Here is a 14046-nt window from a genome sequence, read left to right as displayed (position 1 = left end):
CTAAACTTGCCGCAATCCCTCCCAATGTATTTTGATTTTCTGATAATCCCATGATACAGATGACTATTTATGTTGGCTAGACTGAATGCCATCCAATCAGGGGAGTTAATAGGTCATTTAAATAGGGTACCGTACTGTGAGAGAGTATGGCAATGTGGTTAAGAACGTAAGAACATAAGAAAGGCCCTACTGGATCAGACCAAGGCCCATCAAGTCCAGCAGTCTGTTCACACAGCGGCCAACCAGGTGCCGCTAGGAAGTACTATTTGGTTCTGGTCAAACTCTATTTGTATCTGGCCAAATAGACACTCTTCAGCATTTCTTATTTAGCTGTGACTTGCTCATCAACAAGGCTAGAGACAGATGGATAAAGCCTTTTTTTCGGGAATCTGTCTCTAAACTGGATAATCTGAGGGTTCTTTTAGCAGAAGTGGATTTTAATATTACAGTGGCAGTTGCCAAATTTCTTTCCCAGTCAATTAAGATTAAAAAATATTAATTTCCTTATGGGCTATTCAGATAGTTCCTTTCTTCTTTCTTTTTATTTTGATCTCAGTGTGACATTGTTCAGGGCTGAATTGGCCATGTGGACAATATCATTAAAGAAAGAAAGGATCTTAACCCAAGTGCACATCCAACTAGGATCTTTCCATTAACTTAAAGGAATGCTAATCCAGTTGTGCGCACAATGACATGCTGCAAGCCACCCGACTACTTGTGTACAGACTTTACTTAAGATAGTAGGGGGAGACTATTATATGAACACAAGGAACAGAAAACTGCAGTAAGAGCTAATTGTGCCAGTTCTGTTTCAGAAATTAATTACAGGAATTTTCCATGTATGATTTTATGGCAGGCACAGTGGAGCATGGGACAGAATCAACCCATTCCAAACTAGAAAAGGATGGAAATCTGTCCACCCTTAGTAGGTGGACTTAGTAAGTAAGCGTACACATTCACCCCAGCTACTGCAGCATTTCATGTTACTTTTAAAGATATTGATGTATCCTCATGAACCACACTAGTGTTCAAGAAATATGACAATTTGTCAGGATGTATAACATGGAGGCATCTTTGAGAGAAGACTCAAAATCCAGAGCTGGTTTGGGATTCTTCGTGTTCAGAGGCATCGTGTTAGATACAAATACGTGTATTATAATTTCTTTTTGAAGAAACGGCTGCACCCATGAATCACACCCATGTCAGAATGTACGTCAGCATTTAATGAGAAGCAGCCCTCCTTTCACAATCAAAGTAATGTAAACCTCTTTCTTTCTACCCCCAACCCCAGCAGGATGTAAAGCTATAAAATGAAGTTCGGCTTCTACTGGAATATTCCTAATATAAATCGATGGCATTTAACATAGCTAATACTAATAATCTCTTGTAGAGGCTTTTTAAAATAGTCAGCCTACTGGTGGTTATTTTACAAAGGAAGGAGGGAAAGAACACAAAAGCATAAATTCACTCAACTGAAATCTTGCTAAGCATCTTGCATCATATTTTTGTGCAAGATCATATAGGATTCAACCCATTAAAAGGAACATATTCAAAGGGCAAAGCATATCCAGAAGCAGAACTGGTCAAGGCACAAAAAGCTACTAGACTATATTGCTACAAGGCTAGTTAAAATTGTCATAGGTTAGAGCATAATGTCTTTGTACTCCCCTATTAAGGAAAAAAGTTTTCACTGGTAAATTGGGTCTGTTTCTAAAAACGCCTGCATCATAAGGTATGGGGTTATAATTAACAAAAATACTGTATGAACGCAACTGTCTAAAGAGAAATATAAATGGTTAACACCTAATATTTTTCATATTACAAAAGGGCTTATTTTATTGAAGTCTCTGTGCTATTGTGTGTTTTATAATGTTTGTCCTTGGCATTTAAACCACAGAGGAGAAGGTATGTTGTTTGCTCATAGAATCCCCCACAGGATCATTCATTCATCACTTTGGAATTGTAATAAATTTTGTAAATTACTTCACATCTAGTAAATTAAATTCTGCCTTGCCCTCTGTGATATCTTAATGTTTCTCCTACCCAGAGGAAAAAAATTAACCCTCCTGAATATTCAGTAGCATGACTAGGGCGTACCTGTTAAGCGAAAACACAACCTTAGTTATGAAAAAACACACCTTATCAAATTATCATCTTAACGTACAATTAAATAATCACACAAAGATACACTTTCTAAGTTCTAGAAAGAACTTAGCTTAGTTCTAGAAAGAACTTAGCATGAGAGGACAGAAAGACCACCTGTTTCATGCTAGATTATTGGAAAAGAAAAAAAGGATAACGCAAGAACAAGATTAGAGCCTCTGGCTTCAGCAGGAGAATGAAGGTTTTGCCATAGCTATACGTTTAGGGCTCCTAGCCAGGGAGCTCCAGTTGTGTGAACAAGATAGCCCTGACAAAAAAGAGCCACAGTGATAAGAGCAGCTGAGGGAGAGTAAGGGGGCGAGCAAGTTAGGCAACTCTGCGAGTTTAGCATATGGGCACATCAACTCTATTTTTCTCGCATATTGGGTAACTGCAAAGTTCCAAACACATACCTTAGCTTTAAGTTAAAACGCAATAAAAGACAAAACCACTCATAAAAGCAGAAAGCCAGCCTTAGGGTGGCTACTGCACAGTTGTGTCTTTGCTATGTATGAATTTATCTACCTTTCAGGCAGAAATTATATGTATGTGCTGGGAACCGAGAGGTGAGTCTGAGATGGTGTTTTGACCACAAGTGACTTAATCTGCACAAGGCAAAAGCTGCTTGTGTCAAGTGCTGCCTAGGTAGGACTGGTAGGCAGTGCTGGGGAGTAACGGATGGTCATGGCATATGTCGGCACCAATGATGTTGGGAAGATAGTTGTGCAGTTCTGGGTGGGGAGAATTTAGGTTACTATGCAGGAGAGGGCTCTTTACTGATTGTTTGTGAAGTTATGTTTTGTTGTTCCATGTGCAAGGGCAGCCAGAAAGAGAGATTAGAGGTCTCAGTGAGTGAATCAGACAGTTGTGCTTGGATGAAGGGTTTAGATCTGTTAGGCACTGGGGAAGCAGAGAGCTCTTAGTATCAAAAAGGGTCACACAGCAGCTTTTAACACTAGCTCTTGGGTAAGCTGATACTTGTTGAAGACCATGCAATCTTGGGATGATTTATTTCTATGTGATGAGAATTACTGGCCCAGGTGATCTACAGGAAGTCAGATCAGAACTTGACAGTGAGCATGTGCCAAAGAATGATACCAAGTTAAGGAGACTAAAAAGCCACATGGCAAAAATGTTCAAACAGAAGTGTTTTGGTGAAGGAAACAAAATACAGGTATTGCAAATACTAGAAACCTCCATAATATAGGAAAGCTGGAATGCTTTCTGCTAAAGGAGGACACATATAGGACAGGCTCTGCAGGAACATTATGGATTTAGGTAAAGTCAGTAGTACTTATATGTTCTGTTGCGCCATGTGTTACTGTTAACAGTTTGGTTTCATTTAAGAAAACAAGGCACCCCAAAATGCTTAGAGGATAGAAAGAAAAGTCAATTATTGAGTCAAGTGGCCATTTAGGCAGCTTATTAGAAGTTCTATGATTTTAAAAAAAGATTAACAGGAAACCAGTTGCAACTGCAAGAGGCTGGGGGAAAAAACGTTTTGTTCCAAGATACCTCAAGGAAGAAAATATGTTTTATTTCTCATAAATGTGTGAAGACAATAATAGAATTGATATGCACTCCATTCCTGGAACTGTGTGGTAGACACATTTATCTTCAGAACATCCTCGTTATTTTGGATTGTTGGACTTGCCTCTGTTAGCCTCCTGGAATTTTGGCTGCCATTTTGCTGTCATCTCCTTTGGACTACAATTGTTCTTAAGTTAAAAATGCAAGGAGAAAAAGTCAGACATCATAAGAGATGAAAACCAGAGGAGGTAAAAAAATTTACAAGCTACAAAAATCCAGGACTTGTATTGTTGAATAGAATTCATTTGTAGCCACTGCTGGCATTTTACTGCAAATGCTCCAGGTTCACATCTACTACATTGAATCCTACTGCCAATATTCTTAAACTAAAACTGTGGTGGTGGTGGTGGGGGGGGGATCAGCCAGATATGCCTTCAGTACAAACTCATTTGATGTCAGTAAACTGTACCACAGATTAATTCAGATGAAGAGATACTGCATGCCAAAGCAGCAATGCTAAACATCACTTTTAAAAAGCCAGCACAGAAAAGTGGAAAAACCCCAGAGCAAAGCAGATAGGGAGTTTGGTGAAGATAGCAACAAGAACTGATGAAAGACACTACTGTGTAGCTTGACAAGGATGATAAATTCAGCTACTGCACCTCACTAAGCTGAAGAAAGGACAGAAAATTACAACAGTGGAAAGACCAGAGGCATTAGGAGGTGGTTGTTTGGCTGAACCAAACAAGGGCTTGGATATGAAGGGAGTGAAAAGCAGCCTGTAAACATCATCAAGTACTACATAAAAATAATAATCTATTAAAATAATTAAAGCTAGGGTTACAATGTAGAATAGAAGCCCACTCCAAAATATGAAAGGCAACATCTATTTACATATATCTGTTGTAATTTGAGTCATGCAAGAACATACACCAGAACGACAATACATTTTTAGTCTTGCAAGTCACTTAATTGACTCCAGCTGTTTCAGTAAGCAAAATAAGGGGTGGAATGATGAGAGCTCTGTGTAAACAATAACTCCACAGAAGTATCAAACCAGGTCAGAAGTCTCAACATAATGGCAAAGAAAAAAAATTGTATCTGGAGTAAAATCATTCAAGCTTCAAGCCTAACTTGCTAAAGAAAATTTAAAAGTCACATTTATGCTCCTTGATGCACTAAATCTTTAGGTGCTTTGCAATTACCAGGAAAAAAAGAGAAATATCTAAATATAAAACATCAAACAATAAAACAGAAAATCTGCTCACATTTCAGCATCCAAACCGAGTAGTCAACCTTTCAGAATTACTTATCCATAAAGTCACTTGGAAATTGGCCACAATCCTACAGAGAACTAGGTGTGCTTAAATGCATTAATCTCAGTGAATTTAAGTGTGCCTACGTCTGTGGTGGACTGTAATCTTTATGCTTATACAAGCACATATGAACATAACTCTGTATACACACACATACAAACTTTTGAGTGAGGTTCCAAGACTCATTCTGCTTCCTCTTGATGGATCACTGGAACACTCCACAACAAGTACTCCAGAAGGCTATGGCTTCAAAAGGAAAACAACCCAGAGTGCAAAATGACCCCTCTAAAATAATTTTATACACACAGAGAAAATTTGTTACTAAGCATAACTGTTACTTGTACATGAATGTAAGATTGCACCCCCTCTTTATGGCACACCTGGGGAAAAAGCTAGTCTTGGCACCTGAGTAAATACAGTAGGTACTAGAGGGAAGAACAAAAATTTGTTTCTGTTAATGTCTATTTAGGAGGACAGCAAGAAAAAACACAAGCTCTGTGAATTTGTTAAAGTTTCTCTCCAATAACCAAGTTTCTCTCCAATAACCAATAACCCTGATCATTTATTTTAAACAGAAACCCTCAGCCCCAGAGATTGATCACTGTGTCAAAATCAAGCTAAAATCAAGCTAAAATCAAGCTAATACCTCTCATGTAGATTCATGTAGATTCACCCTAATCACCCTAGATTCAGCCTAATCTTCTAGTTGGTGTTGCAGCTCCATAGTAGTCACAGTTAATATGTACTCTGGTACATATTACTCTGGGTAACTCAAGATAAAATTTTGTAAGACATTATAGTCAATTTCCAGAGACCTGCAACATCTAGGTTTCTACAAACTGTAAAGGAAGTGCCATTTATATGGTATAGTCACAGATTGGTTGCAGTAGAAATATGCCTGGGAAATCCTCAGGCTTTCAACTGATATGTAAAGCCCCCCACCCCCAGCTTTTATCTGTGTTTATCTCCCCCTGTTTTTCCAAAGGAAATTTTGGGGAGCACTGAAAAAAACTCCTATGATTTTCTGTTTGTTTGAAAAGAGTAAAGTGTGTTTTGAGACAAGGTTTTAGTTGCTCAAATGAATGAAAAAGGCTGAGGAAGTTTTTAGAAAATATATTAATTTAATTTTTTTAATTATTGGGATACTGGGGAGGAGTACTGGAAAAAACTCCTATAAAGCATAATGAGTGAAATGCACTAGGATAGAATAGGTTACAGCAGTCTACATCTCTCTCACTTTAGTATGGGGTATATTTGCAGTCCTGCTTGTAGAAAACTAAGGTATCTATACTACTACATTTCATAAATTGTCCAATTAATACAATTTCATAGGCTAAGTTATAAATGTTATGTTTTATGTTGTTAAAGATACAAAACAGATTTGTTTGATAGGAAAGTAAGTACTGTACATATTTCAATCTCTCCACCAAATGTCTGTGTTTTTTTTCCTGGGAGAGGGAGAAAGACAAGAAAAAACATTTCTTCCCCATGGCTTCAAGATTTCCCAAAATTTGCTTGCAAACTCTTCTCCCTTCCCCAGTGGTTAATAATTTAATCACTTCTACATTGCTGATGAACCATAATTTGTCTTCATCCAATTTGCCAACTAAGATTTGTTCCCTTACCTCCAAAGCCACGATTCCCAGGCCACTTTTTCCAAACCTAGATTCCAACTCAATCACAGTTTTGGAGGCAAGAAAACACATCATATTTACCTGAAAGGAAGGCGACCCTGAATGTAAGACAACCCCCTAAGAACATTATCTGACCCCAATTTTTTTACAGGGTACAACTTTAGCTTTTATACTAATGTAAGATGACCTCTTCTTTTTTTGATGGCATACCTGGAAAAAAAAAACCTAGTTTTGTATTGGAGTGAATAATGTATTATACTTTGTTGTGAAATAGGCCCAGAGAAAGATGCCATTTATGCATGGGAGCTTTTTGCCTTCGATTTGCTGCTCCCTAGATGCATGTTTTCCCCATCCAAATGCTCAAAACTAAAAAATAAGCCCCCATGCAGAGTTTTGAGAATTCAGATGGGGAAAATGTGCATCTAGAGTGTGATAAATCCAAGGCAAAAATGGCCACCCATGCATAAATGGCCAGAGTTGTCACTGGTAAGGTTTGTCTATTGTCAGCATCAGGCTTGGCTGGAAGCCAAGCTGCAGGACCATGAATAGCTCTAAGACTGAAAGCTTGTTCCAAGGTCTAGAGATGCTGCTCCCCCAATTATCTGCTATTCCCTGGATATGGTAGTTGGCTCAGCAAGTCTATGTGCGCTTCCCTCGAAACTGTTTCTTCCCCATAAAACATCAAGGGCTGCACTACATGATTCCACATCTCAGTCTGTGTCAGACTTGCTGCATGGAGAGATGACATCTCCTTCATTTTCCCTCCAGTTCCTTTAGAGTCTCTGCTTGCCTTCTCAAAACATACAACAGAATACCTTAGAAGTATGCATCTGGACATTTATAATTTAATGTTCCTGAGTGTTTTTCCAATGGAAAATATAATTATACCAGCACTATTGCCTTAAAAAAGGGCAAAATACATTAGGCAAATGTTTGCATGATTAAAAGCAGTTGCCATCGGACAATTTCAGTAACCAGCACTAACAGTTATTCTGAAACAAAATTCATACTGTTTCCTTCACAGGAAACCCTTGGATATTATGACTCTTCGTAGATTTATTACATATAGCCTCTGAATCCTTTGCAAGTTTTTTTTTCTGTGTTCAACTTAAGCACACCAGTGAAAAAGCATGAAGACTCTGACCTGCTCCATTGTCATCTTCTGCAGCTCCTTCTTCCAAGCTGCACGGTCGTCATCCAGGTGGTAGGATGCAGGTGGGGTGAGTCCACGGAGAATCAGGGGGTCCCGGTCATGGCACAGGGCTGTCAAGTGTCCAATATACAACTTCAACTTGCTGCGATTCTGATCAAGATCTAAAAGAGGCTGAATTACCTACAATAAGAAAATGTGCGTCAGTCAAAGCCTGAAATGTAATCAAAATGAACATTTCACACTGTTCAACACCAGTTGGAAAAGAGTTGTTAATTTGGGTTGAACAGTGAGTTTAGGGAATGGATGAAAATCTACTCAAAAGGAGTTGCACACAATACCTTTTGTTTGACTTGAAAGGGGAACATAACCAAGATGACACATTTTAACAACAACAACAAATTCTTTCCTGTTAGCTAGAATATTATTTAAAACTACTTTGGGGTTTGAGAAAGTCATTTTGGTAGAGGAACACAGTTAAGGGTCAGCTGATGTATGGCCTATTAAACTCTGATAAATATAAAAGGACAGTCCCTTTAAAAAAAGAGACAAGTTTTGCATTGCCAATGGCTGTCAGCTGCAAAATTTCAACCTCCAAACTGTTCACATGCAGGCAAATCTGCAGCTGCACCTGCTGTTTGTCAGCAGCCCAAGGTGTCTTTCCAGTTGTATCCCCCTAACCCTACTAATGAACGTGGAAGAGTGATAATCTCTCAATCAACAGAAACAGGTGCTGGTAGGACTTTCAGCAGCATCCACAAACACACAACTGCTCTGGTTCCTTTGTTATGTTTCCAACACTCTTTGAATGGATTAAAGGCTGTGCAACAAGAGGAGCTGAAAGCTACAGATTAGTGGCGTCAAAACCCTTTCCCAGTAAGACTGTAGAATCCTGTTTATAGTACATTAGGATTAGCATATTAGCACTGTATAAAGAAACAGCATAGAACAGAACCTATCTGTGAGGGAGCTTACATTTAAAAAGGCCATGCTGTAGGCCAAAGGAAAGGACCAAATGACAGGGGAGAGTTTTTGAGAAGGCTTTGACAGGCTAAAACAAGGAAAGCAGAGAAATGTTACCAACACGATGTTTGTAGATGATTGCACCAAAGAGAAGCAACACTGGCCATCCTATGAGATGTCACAAACCCTTCACATTAGCAGGCCTGCAGTAGTGGCTTACCATTTTAGCAAGTAAGTAATAGGTATGCCACAAAGAATACACAAAGATATTTTGTTAGCAACTCCAGTCCTGTAGGTTTTACTGCAAAGTGAAGCCATGTTGTGACACATCTCCATTAAGTTTAGCTACTGTAATTGAATGTTCTAATTTGGAATATGTGTCAGCAGTTCAAATCAAATCAAATCAGACCGTTATTGGCATAAAAATAAATAAATAAATAAATATTGAGGTTAAAAGGAGGTTTTAAAATTTTGAACAAGTCAGTGTCAGCAGTTCTCAACCTATCTGAGCGCTAGAACTGGTATGTTGAAAACGGTACATAATATGGTCTGGCAATGTTACTTTCCTTGAGTATACAGCCAAAATACTGAGGAATTTAAAAATCCCTTCTATCCTAATACTTCTTATCATCCCTTCAGCAGCTCCAATTTAATCTTGCCTTCACTTCATCTTGCATGCTGTTTTTTGTCTCTCCTATATCATGGTTCTTCTCTTCCTGTTTTCATGAAACATAGGATTTTATGGACACTCATTCTAAATGTGGGTGAGGAGAATCAGGAAATTTTGGGGGAAATTCCTTCCCTAAATTTCACTCATTCATTTAAAATATCCTCTCTGTTCTTCAATTAAGGTGGCTCACAACTAAAACCCACACATTCAAGTTGGTGACTAACTGCAACATTACTTGCCATTACAAGTTTGATAGTATTGGACACCTTTGCCAGCTACATTGGTGTTTTATGCATGGTCGCTTAACCCTCCTTACTTCCCTGTTTCAGGCAGGATCAATTTTTTGGGAATGCACGTTACCTCATTCCTTGGAAGTTCAACGCTGTTTCGACGCAAAACGAACCCGGCTTTTCTCATTCCTCTTGAGGGGGCTGAATCAAACCGTTCTTCCTGGCTCATTCCAAAGCCACAGAGCGAACGTACACCTTTCTTAGGTTGAGCTTCGCCCCACCCTTTTCCAAATCCTTCTTCAAGGCTGCCAAACAGGAGAAGCACAGAAGATTGGCTTCTCTTACAGCCAATCACGAAGCAGTGTAAAGAGGCAGGGATTCAAGTGCTTCCTGCTACCTCGGAGCTCTTTCTGAGCAAAAGAAAGGCTTTTTAAAAACGGGGATTGGATTTCCCCCCCCTTTCTTTCAGATTGCTCAGTTTTTGTTCTTAAAATGCTTTTTTATGCGGCAGTTGGGTCTCAGGTGGAAGGAGGTCTTCTCTCAGGGTGAGTTGCGAAGCCAGCCAATTACAGAGCAGCATTTAAAGGGGTGGGACTTGATTTGAACTTGGGAGACTGCTTTTTTCTGTGTTTATGCCTCCATTAGCACACAGTTTCATCCCTGGTCATTCCAGCCAATGTATACAGTTTTCCCCAGCCCGGGTAACTTTGATCCTGGCTGAAAAGGTGAATAAAGGAGGTTACAGCGGCCATGCATAAATGACCATTGTCTCAAAATCGTACATGAAAGTAGGTCCGAAGCACAAGACAGTTTCAGCATCAATATACTTTTTAAAAAAAACTTAAGAGGGCAAAAAGGAAAGACTGTCAGAATGGCTAGGGCTGACAGATCCAAAGTTCAAACACGAAATGCCATCTTTCCTTTGTATCAGAGAACCAGGAAGAAACAGCTGCTCAGTCCAAAGACATACGCCGAATTCTGATACCGTGTTTCCCCGAAAATAAGACACTGTCTTATATTTATTTTTCCTCAAGAAGACACACTATGGCTTATTTTCAGGGGATGTCTTATTTTTATTAAGTATGGTACAACAATCTACATTTAAGTTTGATTGGGATGATCATCCCAGATTTTACGGAAATAAAACAAAATCATTCTACAAATGCGATTCCTCCAATGGGATCTCTCCGGGCTCAGTAGCAGACTGCTTGCTGAAGCTTTTCCCCTATCCCCTGGTGTTTGTGTGGGATGAGAGAGACCACAGACTGTTGCTGGATGGTGCTGGGGGAGAGAGCTTTACTTCTTCCCCCTGAGGACACACAATACCTAAAGCACAGCGTCCTGCTCCTCACTACACTGAGGAGACTTTTACTTTCACTTTCACTCCCTCTGTGCCCCGGTGCAGAGGGAGCCTCCCGGCCAGGCCAGCAGACCTCCGTCACGGCTGGCACCAAATCGAACCAGGCGGGGAATGGCCTTCTGGGAGGCAAGGCCCTTGGCCTTCCCCGTGGACCGCCGACCAGCTGAACAATGGGTGGGCACGGCCTGGGAATGGGCATGGCAGGGGGAAACGGGCAGGGCTACAGGACAAGTGGTCTGAGGCCGAGGAAACTCTCCGGGAACAGCGAACTGGCAGGAAGTCTTGGTATGCTGCATAGCCATGCCTATCACTATGTCTTATTTTCAGGGTATGGCTTATATTGCGCAAATGCTTAGAAATCCTGCTACGGCTTATTTTATGGGTATGTCTTATTTTCGGGGAAACACGGTATTAACTAGATCAACATCGCATGTTCCAAACTGGCACATTATGCCAAAATGACACCCAAGTCTCCTTCAACTTTTCCAAGTTTGTCATCTTCGATAGATGTAAAGGGGCCTAGAATGGAAACACCGTTAATTTTAAATTAGCATCTTACAAAATACACAATTGTCTGTCTAGTTAGTTCTGCATTCCAATGGTGGGCTTTACTAGATACAGACAGGATGTGTAGATTCCAATTTCAGAAGCTAAAGATAAAAAATAAAAAGGCCCAAACCAAAATGTTTCTTTGTCAGTTTTTCTCGTAACTACTAGTATTATCTAATTTATGAGATTAAAAGATTTAAATTGGAAACTGAAGAGTATTTTATCCACGGATAAAGCACTTGTTGAAAGATTCCAAGTTTGATTACTGATGCTTATTTTGGGAAGGGCTGTTTTGTCGTCTTGGAGAACAGAAGAGCTCCCAGAGCAGTTCCTTCCTTTCCCTTGGGATGCATTAACTCACAGAAGCAAGTGATGTCCTTATCTCTTTCTCTCCCACATCTAATTTGAGCTGACCACTTAGCTAAAATCTTAGTGCTTCCCAAAACTGCAGAGCAGCCACCGGCTTATCTCAAGAGGATGCAAAAGCACCTGCCAGGCAGAAAGGCAGAGCTAGATGGGATTGCCGAGATGGGTTACAAGTGTTTGTACAGCCTAAAGACTGTCTAGGAGCATAATGGACTGATCAGATTTAACCAGAATATTCTACAAAATAACCTCTCTATAATTACTCAGTGACTATGAGAATCCATTTCTTTGCCCAAGCTAGCAGTATTTATTCAACACCACCAAGTTTAAAATGTGTTTCTGCTGAAGCAAAATAAAAACCTAGCAAAGCTGACTTTAACAGGAATTTTGACTGTATCGAGAATACATTTAAACACATCCATAGAAGCTGGTTCATACGCTATGCCAGTTTACCTTATTTTATATCAATGCTGACAATGTTCTTAATGGACAGACTGCCAACATTTATTTTATTAAGCACAGTTAATAAACTGTAATATACAGGAGCAAACATTTTTGCGTCCAAAGATACTCAACCTCGGTTGGACCTAGCACAGTGTTTCTGTGGGCGGAGGGACTTCCACCTATACAGTACGAATTTCTCAGCTCCCCCTCCCTCTCCGAGACCGCAATTCATTTCTATTCTAGCCATGCTAGACTCAGAATCTTCTGGAAAAGCCCCCTACAGAGGTTTAATACATCAGTCACCCCTAGGCTTGTTTCTTCTGTGCTCAACATCCCAGGAAGCCATTGTTTTAAGAATGCTGGTTGAACTGACTCTCCTATTTCTCCTGGCTTCATCACTGCCAGAGTCAATCAGAAAATAAATCAGCAAATTCTTTCTGAAGTTTTTATACACCATGAACAAATCCCATGGATTAATAATTTCCAAAGCTTGCTGCGTTCCACTTGGGAACTAGCCAAACATTTGAGAAGAAACACACACGTGCACAAAACTGGAAATCTTAAAAGAACGACTGCTATATTCTCCAATGGCACTCATAGAAAAATCTTCTGTGGGAAGGCTCTTAATATGTCACCTAGGGAAAAACTTTCAGAGAACCTGAGTTCATGCAAGCATCCACACACATCTATCCACATCACAAACAGCAATCAACTTACAAAGGTCTCTGATCTCAGTGGGGTTTAGAATAGCAGATTTATTATGTTTCAGAACTGAGATACTTTGGCACAGCAGACAACTCAATGTGCACAGCGCTTAGCTGATGTCAAGTACCCTAATTGTTTAGAATCTTTCAGGACAACTTTCATGGTACACCAAAAGCAAAACCAACACCACCACTCATCCTATGTGTGATTCGAGCTTCACAACCTTGGAAGTGGTTTTTCTCCCACCTAAATGAAGGAACACAGAACTCGCTCTACAGGATTGAAGACGAGATCAGATCATGGCAACATCAAATGCTGTTTTGTGTGTGTATGTCAGCTTTTCCTCTTTTCTCAAAAATGTTCTGGAAATTGGCAGAGCACTAAATGGAACTGAAACAAAGTAATATTTCAAGATGAGGGGAGTGAGAAATTGTGTGATGACAGAGCTAATGTCATACTGTTCAACGTTAAGAACCACAAAACCTAGTTTTTGCAAAAAGCTGTTGCAAAGAAACCCCTTTTCCTGTGCTAGTTTAAGTGTGGGCAAGGACAGACATACCAAGGGTGCACAACTATTAGTTCCTGATGAATTTAGGAAGAGAAACAACAGATACTTTTACTTCACTCTGAAAGCTGTTTGGATAGGACCTCAAGGTGATAAGGGGTAGTAGGCTGCTCCATTTATGCTGACAAGGTCCTCTTGATGTAAAAAGACTGAATCCTTGAGAAAAGCACTGAGAAAGAAATTAGAATGTCCACTGGTGGTTCTTTTCCAGAGAATCAAACCTTGCATCCACTTTAAAAATTTGCTTTTCCTGCTCCTAAATCCATTTATTTATCTGTTACTCCTTTCCAGTGGAATGATTAAAAGGGATTACTACATAGACACTAGGCTTACATATAGTCAAGAGAGCTCACTTTCTTTCTTTACTGAAGGGGTGGGCAACATGATGTGTGGGGCTGATGACACAGTGGCCTCTTGGTTTC

At 39.8% G+C, this 14046-nt stretch overlaps 1 protein-coding gene across 9 annotated transcripts in view; it reads right to left on the bottom strand.

The window, feature by feature from the left end:
- The window catches only part of ERC1 (ELKS/RAB6-interacting/CAST family member 1), a 228298-nt gene that overhangs the window by 14960 nt on the left and 199292 nt on the right, over window positions 1–14046 (bottom strand). For 5 of the 9 annotated variants that reach the window (XM_056847361.1, XM_056847362.1, XM_056847363.1 and 2 more), the window contains one exon: window positions 7767–7955. In XM_056847361.1, coding sequence (XP_056703339.1) covers window positions 7767–7955 — 189 coding nt within the window. Of the gene's footprint in view, window positions 1–7766; window positions 7956–14046 lie in introns of those variants that run through there. The other 4 variants (XM_056847366.1, XM_056847369.1, XM_056847367.1 and 1 more) reach the window with 1 other exon arrangement.

Source organism: Euleptes europaea, chromosome 3 (genome assembly GCF_029931775.1).
Source record: "Euleptes europaea isolate rEulEur1 chromosome 3, rEulEur1.hap1, whole genome shotgun sequence".
Classification (NCBI taxonomy): Eukaryota; Metazoa; Chordata; class Lepidosauria; order Squamata; family Sphaerodactylidae; genus Euleptes; species Euleptes europaea.
The sequence above is the reverse complement of the archived record's forward strand: the minus strand, read 5'-3'. Positions and strand labels throughout refer to the sequence as shown.